The 17,346-nt window shown below is 38.5% G+C and overlaps 2 protein-coding genes across 3 annotated transcripts in view; both read left to right on the top strand.

Moving 5' to 3' along the window:
* LOC107719404 (transcription factor AP-2-delta-like) overlaps positions 1 to 579 on the top strand; it is an 11,459-nt gene extending 10,880 nt beyond the window's left edge. The window contains exons 6-7 of the mRNA XM_016526818.1: positions 1 to 138; positions 495 to 579. Coding sequence (XP_016382304.1) covers positions 1 to 138; positions 495 to 579 — 223 coding nt within the window. The remainder of the gene's footprint in view (positions 139 to 494) is intronic.
* A 4,331-nt stretch (positions 580 to 4,910) lies between these two features.
* Positions 4,911 to 16,610, top strand: tfap2b (transcription factor AP-2 beta). 2 transcript variants are annotated; one of them, XM_016526780.1, is made up of 7 exons: positions 4,911 to 5,046; positions 7,060 to 7,515; positions 8,673 to 8,730; positions 10,240 to 10,459; positions 10,775 to 10,893; positions 12,051 to 12,192; positions 14,643 to 16,610. In XM_016526780.1, the coding sequence occupies exons 1-7, from the start codon at positions 4,966 to 4,968 to the stop codon at positions 14,944 to 14,946; spliced, it is 1,380 nt and encodes a 459-aa protein (XP_016382266.1). In that variant the 5' UTR covers positions 4,911 to 4,965; the 3' UTR covers positions 14,947 to 16,610. The 2 variants fall into 2 exon arrangements, with proteins under 2 accessions (XP_016382266.1, XP_016382267.1); XM_016526781.1 differs by lacking the exon at positions 4,911 to 5,046 and adding an exon at positions 6,404 to 6,684.
* Positions 16,611 to 17,346: the final 736 nt, after the last annotated feature.

Here is a 17,346-nt window from a genome sequence, read left to right as displayed (position 1 = left end):
AGCGCTACATCTGGCTCGGGACTTTGGCTACACCTGTGAGACCGAGTTTCCCACCAAAGCGGTCGGGGAGCATCTCGCCCGCCAGCACACGGAACCAAAGGAGCAGAACGCGCGCAAGAAAATGGTGCTGGCCACCAAGTAAGACAGCAAATCTTTAGTACTTTTAGCCAAATTAGTTTATCCATACCACTTTATTGGATATACATTTGAACTCTTGAATAATGAATTCCTAAATGAGACCAAATGCACCAAATGTGATTTATCTAGTGCAGTCTGGCTACATAAGAACTCATCTTCAAAAGCAGATGCACCTTAGGGAATGAGGATTTATTATTGAGGATTGGAGGAAAGCATGTGTGTTTGCATGCGTGTAACATATGAAAACTAAGATCTCATTAAATCTCCTCTATGCATTAATTATGAGGAACGCTGCTTTGGTTTGCGTTTTGGTGATGCGTCCTTGTAACTGTTCGAATGGCTGTGTGTCTCCGCAGGCAGATCTGTAAGGAATTTCAGGATTTGTTAAGTCAGGATCGATCTCCGCTCGGTTCCTCTAGACCAACACCTATTCTGGACTAGCTTTATTTATACAATTATTGGATTATATTAATTCTAAAAAACAATCACAATGCAGCTAAACCTGATTCTTTGGACTACGATGGAATATACATTTAGAGAAAAAATTGGTTGATGTAGAATAAATAAGCACCCAAACAGAACAGATCATTAACATCACAGAAAGACCAACACGATGCTGCACCGGAAGGCCTTACAAAGTCAATAACCGACTGACAGATCGATGCGAAGCTTTGCACAAGATAAAAGAGATTCGCATTCATATTCACTTTTTTTGTTGTTATTGTAGGAAACAGCTGTCTGATCTCAGTAGCCTACTTTCAATAATCAGCGACCAGTCAACGTTAACAAACGTAGCCTAAATATCCTAGCCCAATAACACCATTTTAGGAAAACCCAAATAGCCTTGACGCATAATTAGCGCATTTATTGATCACGAGTGTGTTTTTATCAGTGTGGGCAGTTCTAATGCATGTGTGACGTTCAATACGTAAAGTTCCGCTTTCATTTAATACGCTAAAACATAGACTCGACCTAGTTTACGCGGTGAGTAATTAATTAAGTTCAAAAAGTATAATGCAAATGAAAAGTCTTCATGAGAAAATACAGAGAAGCCAGGCTACTCACAACCAAACAATTGGCACTTATTCTATTTAAACAAACATCCATTTTGAAAGTAAATTTTATACTCAACCGATCTAACCAGACTGTTCCAGCAGCAGTTCTGAGTTAAATAATCATAAATAATAGACCCCACAACTTTATTCAGATAAAACGAAGGTCTAGCTAGATTATATAGCCTAGTCGTACACGCATGCACTAGATGTTGATATTATAGGCTATAATTATCGCTTTTGAATTGGTGTAGCCTACCAAAAAGTCCAACCATAAACATTTAGCCTATTTAGACTACCTATCTAGTGACCATACCATCGATTTTTCATTGTATTTAAACAACGATAATTGGCTAAACTATTCACATTAAAATAAATAAATAAGTAAAAAGTCTACTTTATGAATAGTGTTTACGAGTAAGGACATCCCTGAATTTCACTCAGATTTTACTGGGCAAATTTCCACACAGAGAGAACTTTAAAGGTCCAATGGGAAACGTGTTTGTGAAGATTATTATTTGTACAAGTCATCGTACAATCTGGAAGAATCTGAAGCATCTGGACTTGGTTTATCATAGTTGAAGACTTTCTTCCCTCTTTTGAAAGTCTTCAACAGAAACTCAATGGATCTTTATTGCGTTACTCGCGCGCTATCTTGTGGCCAGCATGTGTAATTGCAGGCAATGGTTGAGCTCACACACACACACACACACACACACCTATATAATATACATATAAGTGCATATAAGTGTTCACATATTTTTTATAAGGTGTGCACATTTTAATTTTAGTAAAAAATGTGGACACCTATAACAATACCAAATGTAATCATTCTTTATTTTTTTTTTATATCTCTGCTTTTATGATTTGAAAATGTGACAAAAACATGTTTTTGCAAAGTTTGTGCACACGTGCATGTGTGTATGTGTGGGAATATATGTGTGCTCATGTGTTTTTGTGTTCTGTGAGAATTTGAATGTGTGATTATGTTGAATTCTAATCAAAGTCTGTTCAGAATGAGCTCTCAAACTGTTTGGACATCTGTCATGGCCTCTAGACATGCCCAGAGTGAGCGTGAGTGTGTGTGTGTGTGTGTGTGTGTGTGTGTGTTTGTGTGTGGCTCTGGCACTGTCTCTGTGGCAGCAGGGCTGCTGAAACATTAATCGCAAATTATTTTCATTTCGCATTTCCATACCTCAAGCAGCATCTTAATGGCCAATGAAACAGATCTGAGAAACTGACATGAAACTGGGTCAAGATCAGTGAGCTCAGTTAGTCTCACAGTGTGAGGGACAAAAATGTCCCACAGTATACATTTAGTTGATTTAAATAATTCTGGAAAATATTAGGAGATGTATAGCAAAATGTTGACAATACAAATCAATTATCAGTAACAAAATAGGAAAACTGTGTATTTCTAGTGACCCAGTGACCTCTTGTGCAGGAAGGGGGAATTGTTCCTTTTCTACATGAACAGAAACATTGGCTCAGTGGCTGCAACTGTCTGTCATACTGCAGCATCTTAGTATGTTAGTATGCTTTTAAATATATTAGTCTCCAATCTTTAAATGCAAAATTATAAGATAATTGTAAGTGCTTGTGTTGAATTTCTTACTTAACCAAAAATTACAGCACTGAAATTAATTACACTGAATGGAATAAAATAATTTAAATTATTAATAATGTGTATAAATAATAAATAATTATTCAGTCTACCTTAATTTTATTTTTGTGTTTATTTTATTTTTTATAATTATTTTTACATTTTATTTGAGTTATTAATGACAATTAATTACAATCATATTTTTTGTATGTTTGTTACCTTTAGTAATTTTGCTGTTTCATGAATTGTTTGTGTTGCGTAATTGCTTTATTGTTTACATGTTGCAGACAGCAGGCTATTCTAATGCCAGGCTCCCTTTGTGGCAACTTTTGGCCACTATATGTGTCTGCGACTGGGGCATGTTGTCACAAAAAAATCAACTTGTGCTCAATTACCTGTAGCCTATTTTTCCTGAGCAGTAATGATGTTCAGTAGACAGGTTTTTTTTGTTTTTTGTTAAGACTTTAAGATTTGTCTTTAAAAACGGATAATGAAATAAACCTACCCTAAAAAATATATAGCTATTTGCAGGAGTAAATATATACTATTTGCAGGAGTAAAAGCTGTAATAATTTTACCTGGTCTGCCCTGCTTATAACTTTACATAAACTATGTTTTATTTAGTTTATTGTTTCCATTTATTTATTATATATTTATTTATTTATTCATTTATTTATTTATTTGGAAGGACTTTTGGTTTAGGGACTTTTTGTCCGCCATATTCATGTAAGCTTTTGCTGTTGTCTAATGTCAGTCTTTGGAGGATTTGTGTGTTTTTGCATAGTTTTAAATTCATTTTTTTTTTGCGGAAATTATCCAAAAATACGGTAAAACGTTGTTGGTGAGTGCTACACCGAGAGGATCATTTTTTAAATGCTTAAATAACGTGTCAGATCTCATTCCCAGATACATCTTTAAAATAAGGCAAAACAAGGCAGACTAATGTTCGTTTTCATTTGCGTGATGATTCAGGTCATTGCAGCAGTGCTGAAAAAAAGTTCACAGTTACGCGTTAGTTCACAATGTGATCACTTGATTCTCTTACTTTATTTTAGTGTTTGCCTCAGTTCTGATTTGCAGTTATTAATCGCTTTGCGGTGTGATTTAATAATTCCTTTAAGAAAAGGGAGATTTTTTTTAAAATGCTTAGCGACGATTCATTCCAACCTACTTAAGAATAAATTCCGTTCTATTTTACCGCCTGATCACGTTTAACTAGAAAACAGTTTGATCCCACAGAACTTTCTTTACAGCTTGTCTGAGATAGCAACAGTAACCAAGGGGCGGGGCTTTGTGAGGGTCAGGCAGGTGTGTTAGAGCGGGGCTGGGACTAAACTCTGCAGGAGCTGGAATGAGCACCGCATTTCTTATGGATGTCAGATATTTTAGAAACCGTGAGTATCACGATAACATGAAGTTTAGTACTGCTTGACCTCGTCTCAAACGGAGCTGAAACGTTTTGTTATTCTATTTCCAGTCAACCTGAAACGAGCTTTTTGTTCTCTTTTCAGTGTTTAAGTAGTACGTGTTTAACTGACCAGCAGGGGGCGCACTGGACTGCCTCTCATCACTGCTGCATCGCTGTAACTGTATAAGAGGCAGCTGTGGACATCTGACCTCGCTTTCTTGCTAGTGTCTTTGAGGTAGGCTAATGTTTGCTACAGCAATGACGGAGAGTTGTAGCAAAAACTGAGCGATCAGAACCCTCGCGTTTCGCTTATTCAGTGATTAAACAGTTGCACAGCACAGTAGTCTACCTCCTATAGAGTTTACCAAGCCGCCTTTTCCTGTTTATTGACTTTGCAAGAATGACTTTTGAAATTATATATCAAATCTATTGATTATTTTAGGTTATGTGGTTAATGCTTTTTATTCTGTTTCCTTTAAATAACACGTTGATTCGGTCCTGTAAAATGGCAGACCGCCATTTCATCTGCAGTTGATGATGGAGCTGGAGTCTCAGCGAATCCCCCGCAGCAGCTTTTACATACAACCCAAAGTCAACACACTTAACATTAGACTTTCACTGTATCAACGCCGTTACAGCACACACGCAGACAAACACCGTAAAGGGGAATCGGGAATTTTTCTACGAGCTTTACGTTTTCTGTGAGTGAGTGAGAGAGAGAGAGAGAGGCAGGGAGAGAGTTGAGATCTTCACTCTTCACATGAATGCACTCGTTACACAGGGATCAGCGCGCGAACATGCTGTGGAAACTGGTGGAAAATGTCAAGTATGAAGATATATACGAGGTAACGACAAGACAAACTGCATCTGTTTTTTCACTGTATGATTTATATAACGACAAAAAATTACGTTGAATTTGTCGTGTTTTTATTTTTTCTAATAAGTTTAGTCTCTTATTGATAGGGGGTTTGTGCTGGTTATTTAAATAAGGGGAAAAAAATCAAATGTAAACGTTTGATTTAGAAGCATTTTGTCATATTCATAACAATTCGTTTGTTCCCCAATTGCTTGTTTTTTTTGTATCAACAATGTAGTGATTTTAGCAGGTTACCTTATTTCCTTTAAAAGTATTTTTCATTTGCTTACAGTAGAGTTTTTAATATTATAACTTTACAAATTATGAAATTTGTGGGGAAAAAATCTGGAAATCTGAGCCTGCCATCGATTTATTAATAAGAGAATCGCATCTACAGAAGGAGAGGACGCAGTGTCACGCGTGGGAGTCCCGTGGATTCCCCTGAATGAGCTCGAGCTCGTGGGAGAGACTCGTGGTGGTTTTTGGAAAAGCCTCGCGGGATGCCGACCCGGAGAGTCACACATGGCTTTTCTCTCACAGGCACCGTCACGCGTGTAATTAAACACTTCGACCCCAGTCCGTGAAATCGACCATTATACGAGCTGTTTAATGGGGCACCATTAGTGGAGGACTTTAAACTGTCACTCAGTGCAGAAACCATTTTTTAAAACCTGTTTATGCTTACTTTTTAAAACTTCACCTCTTTGTTAGGGACAGTTTAAACCGCATGATTGTTTGTGTAATAGGCTATTGTTATCGTGAAGTTCATGTTTTTGCTTATCAAAGACCTGGGCCTGCTTAAACACACATGCATGTGAAACTATGGTGAATATGGAATAACAAGGGCATAGTTATGGTTAATGTGGTACAGGGGCTCCAAATTACGCTTTTATAAAGGCTATAGAAGTAGGGCTTCTTTTTATAATTTGTGTCTAACGTTATATGGTGGAATCCAATTTTGATATTGTGAGTAAGAGTCTGAATAGCTATGGTGAGTATGATGTAGTGATTATAATGCATAATAAAGTATGTGAGTATATAGTGCTTATGAATGAGGCCTCTGTCCATCTGCCTCAAAGCAGCTGATTCCGGCGATTCGTTTGTTCTGGCTGGAGATAAATGGACTGTGCACACACAACAATAACATAAAAGACAACAATAGCAAAAGAAAGAGGTCCGGACCCGTGCATGCCGGACCTCAAACAGAGAGGGGAATAAAACAGAGCACGAGAGTTTCCTCCTCCTGAATGAACGTCACTTTACAGCAGCAGCGCCTTCACGCTCCGCTGCTCCCCACTGCTTTAAGTATTCCCGCAATATTAGAGGAGTCATGAATAACGATTATTCTGAGGAGGCGTAGCGAGGCGAACGGACGGAGCACCGCACACTGGATCAGAGCGCCGGATCGGGAAGAACAGAACCGAGACCTGGACGAACAGGGCTGTGTAGGAGAAACCATTTGAGCTGGGGAAGAAAAAAAAAGTTTTTGCTCCGTGTGGTCATGAGGAGTTGAGAAAGGAACGCGTTTTTCTTCAGGCGAGCGTGTGTCGTACAGTCGCGTGTCCTTCTGCTCTAAACGAGCTCGCATTTTTTTGTCCAGATGTTAGTGCACACCTATTCCTCCACGGTGAGTCTGAGAACACCAAGAAATATACTTTCTTGTAGCTGCGTGGTAAAAAGGTAGCATGCGGGTTTTGCTTATTATGTTGCGAGCTTAGGAACTTAAATCCTGCGTTCATACCTTGTTTTAGATGTTCTGTGAAGTTACTACACATGATTCAGTCAGAAAATATGTTTTGAAAGCTGTTGTACTTTCTTGGATCACCGCGGGCGCCGATATATCGGCTATAGCTACCATTAGTCTTTCCATATCGTTGGATTCGTTTCCATTCAAAACATCCAAAAAGTTTAGGCTATTTTTTTTATTTTTTTTATTTTTTATTAGAACACTAAAACAAATGGTTGGTTTGTAATCGTATTTATATTCTTTTCTCGTTTGAAGGACCGCCATGATGGGGTACCGAGCCACAGTTCCAGACTGTCCCAGCTGGGTTCGGTCTCTCAGGGTCCGTACTCCAGCGCTCCGCCGCTCTCTCACACACCTTCCTCGGACTTCCAACCTCCGTACTTTCCGCCGCCGTACCAGCCGCTGCCGTATCACCAGAGTCAGGACCCGTACTCACACGTCAGTGACCCGTACTCTCTGAACGCTCTTCACCAGCAACAGCAGCACCCGTGGGGCTCCCGTCAGCGGCAGGACGTGGGCACGGAGAGCGGAGGTTTACTGCCGCAGCCTCGAGCCTCTTTACCGCAGCTCTCGGGTCTGGACCCCCGGCGGGACTACTCGGCCGTGCGCCGACCGGACGTGCTGCTCCACTCCACGCATCACGGGCTCGAGGCGGGAATGGGAGACGGTCTGTCCCTTCATGGCCTGGCGCACGGCATGGAGGATATGCAGGTTGGTTATGATTTTTGTTTTTTGGCTTGGAAAATAACCTCTTTTGTGGGGATATAAATTCCACAAAGATGTGAAATAAATCGTTTTTAATTTTTATTTTGCGGTTAGAATGACCTAATAAGTTTATATTTAAACGAATTAATTTAATTTTGTATTATTTTTATCTTGTATTTTATATAATGTGAGTAGCTCTATATGACATAATTCTGTAGGCTATATTTTTGGGGGGAGTTTTCTGACCTGTTGACATTTTCTGTGACACGTTACAAACATTTTTACCATATCCTATAGCCTATGAATAAACGCAATCCAGGCTCTTTAGCATATGTATGAATAGCAGTAGCCTAGTTAAATACCCTAAAAGCTTGCTTGTTATTCGAAACAATATTCTGTTGCCGTTGTAATCACATTTTGTTTTTTGAGACTATATTTTCACGTCATAAATAATATTTGAATGCATTACAGTTAGGCCTGTGTTGAGGTAAACTGCTGTTAACTTAAAATTATTGTTGCAATTGCTAAAAATGAAAACTTCACGAAGCCATCGTCTGCTCGGTTCACATTTCTAACCATCTGTTTTTTGATCAATATAGCCTGCACACATCATATCTAATTTCGTCAATTGACAGTTTCTGCGTAATCTAAATGTTAAGATAAGGCCTGGCCCTGTTCAGCTGACTGGACAATGATTGTCTGCCACTCTTCCCAAAATGATTATAAAACGTAACTGACGTAGGGCATAACTGATATCTTATTTTTATTTTTTTTATTTAAAAAAAAAAAGGAAGTTAGTTTAAAATGTTTTTTTTAAATTAGGCTAAATCCAGATTAGTTTACGTTTCCTGATAAATTCATTCAGAAAACTTGCATGGAAAATTGTAGTTTTGCATGAATTGTTAGTGAAAACAATGGTATGAGACCTAAACTTAATTAAAAAGCATTTTTCAATTGCTTATGTTCACTATTTGAATCCATGTTTGTTTGTTTCATCCTCGATTGGAAATATGTATGCATGTATTTTTGTCAATGTCCCCGGTGGAATCTACTGGTATTTTCATAACTAAACAGAAGGTCATTATCCGGAAGTTGTCTGAATATTTTTAATTGACTGTAGCGTTTGTTCAAAAGTTAAATGTTTTCTCATTATGCCTTTTTAGGCCTTGGAGGACGCAAACAACGGGATGAACATCCTGGATCAGTCAGTTATTAAAAAAGGTAAATGGGAAAATGGCTGGAAGAATTATGCCAGTGCTGTTTAATTATTTGATAATTTCATGTTTTTCAACGACCACTGGGTTTTTGCAACAAAAAAAAGTGCTGATAGAAGGAATCACTGTTCTATGGATTTAGGGCAAAAAGTCATTTCAGGTGAATACACTTTAGCACACCTTTTTACGCATGCGCTCAACCCCATTTGGTATTTAAATAATGTCACCTGCCTATTCTCTTAACCTTGGACGCTCAGCCAAAGCAAGTGGAATTGGAGGCCTTTGAATGTTTTTAGAATCATCGTCCTACCGCTATAATCGAACTACGAGGAATTTAGTGTCGTTATAATAATCGACCAATTTAACGTCTATTGTAGGCTTAAGTTATTATCAGTTGTCTCTTTTCTTTTATTCATTAAAACAGTAGAACAAATTCCAGATTTATGTCTGTCTGTCTTTTTTTTCTGGGAACATTTAATCGACACTTAAGCGACACTTTGTTGATATAATTTCTCCACGGAGGTTTTGACATATTTACTCCTTCATGCAGTCAGTAAGAGCTCCAGCAACACTCCCTGGGCTCGTGTTAATATTTGTCCGTTATGAGGGACGTTTGCCGGTAATTTAGTTAACGGAACACGGGCCTCCCAGAAGAGACGGCCTTTAAGTGGCCGCTGTGATGGATGGTTTTCTGAGCGCAGATCTCGTGAGCTCGTTTTCTGTATTATCCCCTGTAGAGATCTCCGTGGGCTCGAGCGCTCGTTACCCCGTTAGCGCTTAAGCTGGTAGACATCTTTTGACGGTCAGCTAGTGAGTTTGTGTGTTGAGGGGAGGGAGGGGGGCTGATTTGAAAAATAGGTGGTTAATGTTATTAGCATGTGTCCATCACCAATCGATAATATAATAAATGAGTGTAGAAGTGTTGAAATGTCACTGTGGAAGCTGACAGGAAAGTGTAACTGAATTGAATAAACGAAAGGAAAGGACTAAATCTCAGCATTTCTAAGTGTAATGCTAGCATTTTAATCAAGTTGGAAACTGCAAAACATTACCGGACAAATTGAACCATATATATATATTTTAACGCCGTTGTTGGCAACATGTTTAGATAAATATATTTAAGAGAAAAAAAAAATACTACCGGCTTTCCGCAGTGTTTGCATTTACGGACAGTTCTGGCTTGCTTTCTATTGTCCATGGAATTAACGTATGAAAGCAGGAGCACGAGCGGGGTGACCCGGGCCAGCCGAGGGCTCGAGCTCACGGCGCTTTCATGTGCCAAGATTTCACATTACATAATAGGAACCTATTCTCACATGCCTGGGCTGTCTGTGACTAGTCTTAGATATTATTTAAAAATAATAACACCTCTTGCTTTACCACTATAGCGCCATTTTGCGAAGCAAATATAGCCTACCTTTAGTGTTCAAAACGCTTGATCAAATCATAATTTCCAGTAAATTTGAGTAGGTCTGTATTATAAGACGTATCTCAGTTTTCTGTGTCTCTCGCACAGTTCCAGTTCCACACAAGAGCGTCGCTTCTCTGATGATGAACAAAGACGGTCTAATCGGCGGGATCACCGTAAACGCCAACGAGGTCTTCTGCACGGTTCCCGGCCGCCTGTCGCTTCTTAGCTCCACATCCAAATACAAAGTGACGGTTGGCGAGGTCCAGCGGCGCCTCTCTCCGCCAGAGTGCCTCAACGCCTCTCTGCTCGGCGGGGTTCTACGGAGGTGAGAGCATCGATAAATCTGCCAGAATCTACATTATAAGCAGAGCAGAGGTCAATGGATTAAAGACAAAAAAATCGTACTTTCAATTTGAAACTCATAAACATCAGGGTTATGGCCACATCTGCAGTTTCGGACGGGACGTTGAATAAGCTAGCCTATTTGGACGCTGAACAAGTTATTATTATTATTATTTTTTTTAGATTTTTAAATTACTCCTGCCAATAACATGTCTGATTTTGAATTTTCACTTTTCGTGGTGTATCTTTGCTGTCAATCCGTCATGAAACAATCTAATTATGCCTGCGCTACCCTCAGAGCGAAGTCGAAAAATGGCGGAAGATCACTGAGGGAAAAGCTGGAGAAAATCGGCTTGAATTTGCCCGCGGGGAGACGCAAAGCAGCGAATGTCACTTTACTGACGTCTCTAGTAGAAGGTAAAGCAGGACATCTGATTCTTGTTTCTTATTTAGATTTAGATTTTTTTTTCACCGTGTTTGGGAATTTAGGCCCTTCAAGTGAGCAAAACAATGGACAATTATAATGGAAAACAATTAGCCTACGGATTAAAAAAAAAAAAAAAAAATTATAGTTTAATTCTGCAAGTATGCATTCAATTGAAACCATGTGAGAAACTAAATCTATTTGTTATTAATCATTTAGAGCAACATGTTTCAGTGAATAATGACTTAAATTTCACACAGGTTACTTTTATGGTGCGTTTTCAGTCTTTTAGGAGTCCCCATCTGCAGTTCCTGACGGGACGTTGAATAAGCTAGCCTATTTGGACGCTGAACAAAAGTTATTATTATTTTTTTTTTTTAGATTTTTAAATTACTCCTGCCAATAACATGTCTGATTTTGAATTTTCACTTTTCGTGGTGTATCTTTGCTGTCAATCCGTCATGAAACAATCTAATTATGCCTGCGCTACCCTCAGAGCGAAGTCGAAAAATGGCGGAAGATCACTGAGGGAAAAGCTGGAGAAAATCGGCTTGAATTTGCCCGCGGGGAGACGCAAAGCAGCGAATGTCACTTTACTGACGTCTCTAGTAGAAGGTAAAGCAGGACATCTGATTCTTGTTTCTTATTTAGATTTAGATTTTTTTTTCACCGTGTTTGGGAATTTAGGCCCTTCAAGTGAGCAAAACAATGGACAATTATAATGGAAAACAATTAGCCTACGGATTAAAAAAAAAAAAAAAAAATTATAGTTTATCAGTTTAATCGAACAATTTTACATTTTAAGCCTAAAATGAACATTTGAATTTACGAATGAACCACGAACATGTTAAATTAAATTTTATTGCCTTGGGAGTTTCTCTAATCTGATTTATTTTCCTTAGGCGGTGCAAATAGTTAACAGATGCAGAAGCAGTAAAACGACATTTTAACCAGTACAGCTAATTTCATATAATTATTGTTGTGACTGTCTGATTGTTTCTGCACCGCAATCTTTCATTTGCTTAATAGGCTGTCTCTCCCTCCAGTTCAGTTGCAGCTACAGCTGTAATTTAGTATAAAATTATTTTAAGCGAAGATGTGGAGTAGGCTAATTCCGTTTGACCATATTGTGTTTATTTTTCATTTCCAGGAGAAGCTGTTCATTTGGCTCGGGACTTCGGCTACCTTTGTGAAACTGAATTTCCCACAAAGGCCGTGTCTGAATATCTGAACAGACAGCATACGGATCCAAACGAACTGCACTCGCGAAAGAACATGCTGCTCGCCACAAAGTACGTACACAACGTGTCACAATGTGTTTTTTGCGTGTTTAACTATGATTTATGCATTCGTTGCTTTCATTGGAAGCTGGTGGTGTAACAGTTTGCCGCCCGCAACTGAACAAATGTGTAGCCACATTTCGAGGTGAATGTTGAATCCATCACGGATTGCCGGGGAGTGTGTCGTTTTGATAGCTGTCCGCTTAGTGCCTGGTGCGTTTCGACACGTTTAGCTGGTTTCTAATGAGGCAGTTCAGGTCCAGCAGAAACACGCGTCTCTTATCCATCTCAGCCTGGCACCGAGCTAGAAACTCATTATATTTAAGTGAAATGTTTCAAGTCTTAAAGTGCTAGCTTTCCCCTTGAAGTTTTGCCTAAGGTCATCCCTCCTCCCTCGCCTCTCCTTTCACAGTCTGTCTGTCAAAGTCCTGTCAGTCAGCCTCGGGCTCTCGCGTTCTGTCGCTCTGGAATGGGAGAGAGGGGCGCAGCGCTCTCCCGACTGGACAACAAGACTGTTTGTGGTTCTGAGACGCAAAAGCAGCTTTCCCCTTGAAGTTTTGCCTAAGGTCATCCCTCCTCCCTCGCCTCTCCTTTCACAGTCTGTCTGTCAAAGTCCCGTCAGTCAGCCCGCGCCCCCGCCCCCGCCCCTTCACGCTGCGCTCTCGCGACTGGACAACAAGACTGTTTGTGGCTCTGAGACGCGAAAGCGAATGTGGGTCAAAATCTGACAAGTCCAGACAACTGCAGATGCCGCAGCAGGGCTCTGCAACGCTGCCAGTCGGAGGCATTTGAACTGTTTGTCACAAATGACCTTTTAAAGATTGAAGTATGATCGTTTGCTCAGATTCTTATTTGAGATTACATTGCACCTCAAAGCATTATTATTATGAACAGGACACAAGTAGTTTTGGGTGCATGCTGTGAAAAAGACAAGAATTTAATATGAATTCAATTGTCTTTCTTCATTTGGGAAATTATGACTTAATTGATTTTAAATGTACCTTGCAAGTTTCAGATAATTATCTGAATTACATTGCTGATCATATCATTATTGGATGTTCACTGGTCACAATAGGCAGTTTCAGAAAAAACATGGAGGTCAAATGTTGAGAGGTCATTAGTATGTCAGGCCATCTTGGCACATGGCTAAAATATCTGCCTGTATTTTTCTATGATTCCCCAAAGCAAGAAAAGCATGAATATTGAGAGCACTACCTCTATCAGGAAGTGAAATATGCTGAGAACGGAATATTCCCCAGTAGTAACAGATAAAGACACTCCCACTAGACTGAAAGTTAAATCGATGGCTTTATTCTAATTGACGGGCTTTGCTCTCAGAAGCAGAAATATGCAGGCTTTGCTCTGAGGATTTCAAGTTCTGTATCTCTTTTCTTCAAATGTATGGACAGTGAACACTGGAGAGTTTAATTTAAAGTAGATGTCAGCCTTTTTTTTTAAATTGTAAAAATATTTTTTGGAGACCTTTTGCACGCAGTGTGATTAGGGGATCAAGAGCTTGTAACACTCCAAAGAGAAAGGAACAATTGAAATCGCATCATATGACCCCTTTAAAACAACTGTATGTAGTTCTATATTTGTGACTTGAGCCCCCTACATTTAAGTCAGTGTAACTGATTGTCGTAAAAAATACCACTGTCCTGATTACAGTGTATAGCTGAATGCACGCATTTGTTGCTGCCGTAAAGCAATCCGCCCTCTTCGCGGAATTTCGTAGCAGCTCACCAAAACTTGCATACTCCCAGAAAAGATGTTTGGGAAAGAAAAAGAAGTCATTCGCCCCATTAAATGGCGTTGTACCATCAGAATGATTTTGAAACTGAAAACATACATTTGCTTTAATATTTGTACTCTCCAATAAACGCCACATTGTTTCCTGTGGCCGACGCTTCTGGCAAGAGTTAGTCGTTTTAATTAGAAATTGTGTATTGTCTGTGATAATGTAAACTAACAAAATTCTGAGCTTCATTTGTCTCTAGTGCAAATATTTGTGGTTCAGTCACAGATGTTACACTCATTGTATGGTCTATGACAAAGATTCGCCATAGTCGAGAGCCCATAAATAAAACTTATACTTTAATCACAGCAATTTGTCAGAAATTAAGTTCTCAGTCTAAAGATTACAAGCCAAATCATATTCTTAAAAATAAAGGTTACAAAAGGGTTTTTTGCAGTGATGCCATAGAAGAACCATTTTGGGTTCCCCAAAGAGCCTTTCAGTGAACAGTTCTTAAAAGAACCATTTTTTCTTAGTGTGTAGAACATTTAAAAAAAAAAAAATCTAAAGAACCTTTTGTGCAATGGAAAGGTTCCATGGATGTTAAATGTTCTTCATGGAACCATCAATGCCAATAAAGAACAATTTTGTATTTTTGGTTGTATTTCTTTGGATTGATAATGGAAAATTCTGGGCTTCATCTCTGTCTTTTTTCCTCTCTTCTCAGGCAATTGTGTAAGGAGTTCACAGACCTGTTGGCTCAAGATCGCACTCCATTAGGAAACTCTCGACCTACATCCATCCTGGAGCCAGGAATCCAGAGCTGCCTGTCACACTTTAGCTTCATCACGCACGGTTTTGGTTCTCCAGCCATCTGCGCCGCCCTCACGGCTTTGCAGAATTACCTGACTGAAGCCCTTAAAGGCCTCGACAAGATGTTCCTGAACAACCCCACCCCCAACCGACACACACCTGCAGATGGACCCGGCTCCAAAGGAGCTGGAGAAAAAGAGGAAAAACACAGGAAATGAACTGTGGAAATATGATATCGAGGAAGGAGAGTCATTGGAGATGTTCAGAGATTCTATAAACTCTAGTTTTATGACATTGCGTTTTACATTCTGAGTTGAAGGTGGAGAGTGGACAACAGATCCTGGGAAACGAAAGGAACGATACCATAAAAGAGATTGGGGGACACGAGTCTGCTGTGACACGTTCACCATCTTCATCTCATTCGTGTGCGAGTGTGAAAATATTCGAGGAGTGTTTGTGAGTGTGTTTTCGTGTATCAAAGTATGACATTTTACATGATGTTAGACGCAGAAAGTCCTTTACACACACATGCTCATGAATCTGATACCTAATATTTGAGTGTTCATCAGTATAATGGCCAGGACACAGGAGGACAGGTTTGTTGGGAATGCGATGCTGGTAGAGACACTAACTACTATATTTAATTATACTTATTATACAAAATTATAGGTGCACAGTTCTGCAATATTAAGTACATTCCATTCAACCTTCACCAAAACTACACCTACAGTAAAACAATCATCTTCTGTCCGTAAAAGTAAAAATGGTTGTCAAGTGAAAACATATTTGCTCCACACAGATTTAAAAGAGACAGAATATTCAAATATAAGAGATTTTATTGCATTTAGTAACACATGCGGTGCATTTAAATTGAGTGTTATCCAAAAAGAGGCTGTAAATGTGCAACTATTTGTGCCACAACAAAGCATAATGCTATTTATGGTTCAGTCTATCACGTTACATCTATGACAGATTTACCATGTGACAGCCCATAACATACATACTTTACATAAACACAGCAATTCATTCGAATCTAAATTCTTAGTCTGATTGTTCATAAGATTACAAGCTAAATTAAAACGCTGAGATTTAACATATTCTTTAAAACACCTCAGGCGATATTCAGAATAGATTGTCTACTAAATGAACAGGAGAATTTTGCATTTTTTGGTTGTATTACTTTGTATTTGAAACTGCTATTGCTTGTGCTGTCTTGGCCATTTGGTTGTGAAAATAAGGACATTTTTAGTAAGTCACTTTTGAAATGGTAATCATCTTAGCTGACCAACTGAATCAACTATTTCACTGATAATTCATCTGTTGTTTATGTTTTTTTTTAATTATATATATATATATGCTAACATTTACACGGAGCTAAAGCAACATAGGACAAAAAAAAAAAAACACATTTTATGGCCTAAATATTGTTAATTGATTTTACAACCCTACATCAGCTGAATGGACGCTTGCTTTGACCGAAAAAAAAGACTTTTGAAAATAGACATAAAAAGGGTCCCGGATTTGTGCGCTTTCATAAAATGCTGCTGCATAGAACTGAGGTGACCGCGCGTGCTGGAACAAGGCCTCGCGCAGCCTTTTCTCTGACTTTCTCAGTTCCGCAAGCTGGATTACAGGCTGTCTGTCAAAGTTAATATTTGGTTAACTGTGTGAGGAAGGTTCTTTTATTTAAGTTTGTATATATTTATTTATGCTTAATTTAATGGGCGTTTGTACATAGGAATAGACTGTCTCTGTGCGTGGGTGAACGCTTGTTTTAGATAGCATCTTGTATTTTTTGTTTCATAGATACGGTGTTGTGTGGTGAAGGCTAGAAGTTGGTTCTTGTCTGGTGATTTTCATTTTCCTCGAAATAAGAATAAATCGTGTGTTTTATTGTAGTTGTTGCTGTGTGGTTAACCCCTTATGTTCTTGTCTTAATAACGTGGTCTACGCATGAAACATGTCATGAAAAAACGTTTCAAAATGCAGTTTTAATTAACAAGTGCCTAAATTCCGAATAACTAAACTAAATATCATCTAAGTAAAATGTTTACGTAGTCATACAATTAGTCCATGTAATCGTTTTATTTGCATGTAAGTAAATTTTTAGACAAGTCAGGCAACAGCATCTATAGGCTAACATTAGAATTGCTGAAGATATTTTATTTCAGTGAAAAAAAAGACAACAGTACTATCATTAGTTTTTGAATAATCAATAATAATTACTGACTTTAAAAATAAATGTAATCATAAACCTCAAAAATACATGTTTTCACCTAAATAAAATAAAAATTTTCGTTATAAAGTAAGATACGAACATCTTGTTCCGTTATTTATTTATTTATTTATATATTTTTTTGCTAACACTGTTAATCCAGCTGTAACAGAACCAAGGGAGGCAATTAATAATATGAAAAATAAATAAATTGCAGTCATTATGTCAATGCTGTTAGTAGGCCTATTAAAAATATTTTACCACAATATTGGCCTAAATACTATAGACCAACAATGCATTAAAGCGTCGATTATTAGCTTCAAGGATTAGTTTAAGATTTAAGCAAATGTCAAAATGTAAAAATCTCTCACTGAAAGGCCATTATTTATCTAACATTATTCTG

This window comes from Sinocyclocheilus rhinocerous, unplaced genomic scaffold (genome assembly GCF_001515625.1).
Source record: "Sinocyclocheilus rhinocerous isolate Xijiao unplaced genomic scaffold, SAMN03320098_v1.1 scaffold303, whole genome shotgun sequence".
Classification (NCBI taxonomy): Eukaryota; Metazoa; Chordata; class Actinopteri; order Cypriniformes; family Cyprinidae; genus Sinocyclocheilus; species Sinocyclocheilus rhinocerous.
The sequence above is the reverse complement of the archived record's forward strand: the minus strand, read 5'-3'. Positions and strand labels throughout refer to the sequence as shown.

What these genes read in the sequence shown, in the direction of transcription:
- tfap2b (XM_016526780.1), top strand. Translation starts at nt 4,966, where the DNA reads ATGCACTCGTTACACAGGGATCAGCGCGCGAACATGCTGTGGAAACTG. An exon ending in TCAGTCAGTTATTAAAAAAG is followed by an intron (nt 8,731 to 10,239) that starts GTAAATGGGAAA and finishes TCTCTCGCACAG; the next exon opens with TTCCAGTTCCACACAAGAGC. An exon ending in CTCGGCGGGGTTCTACGGAG is followed by an intron (nt 10,460 to 10,774) that starts GTGAGAGCATCG and finishes CGCTACCCTCAG; the next exon opens with AGCGAAGTCGAAAAATGGCG.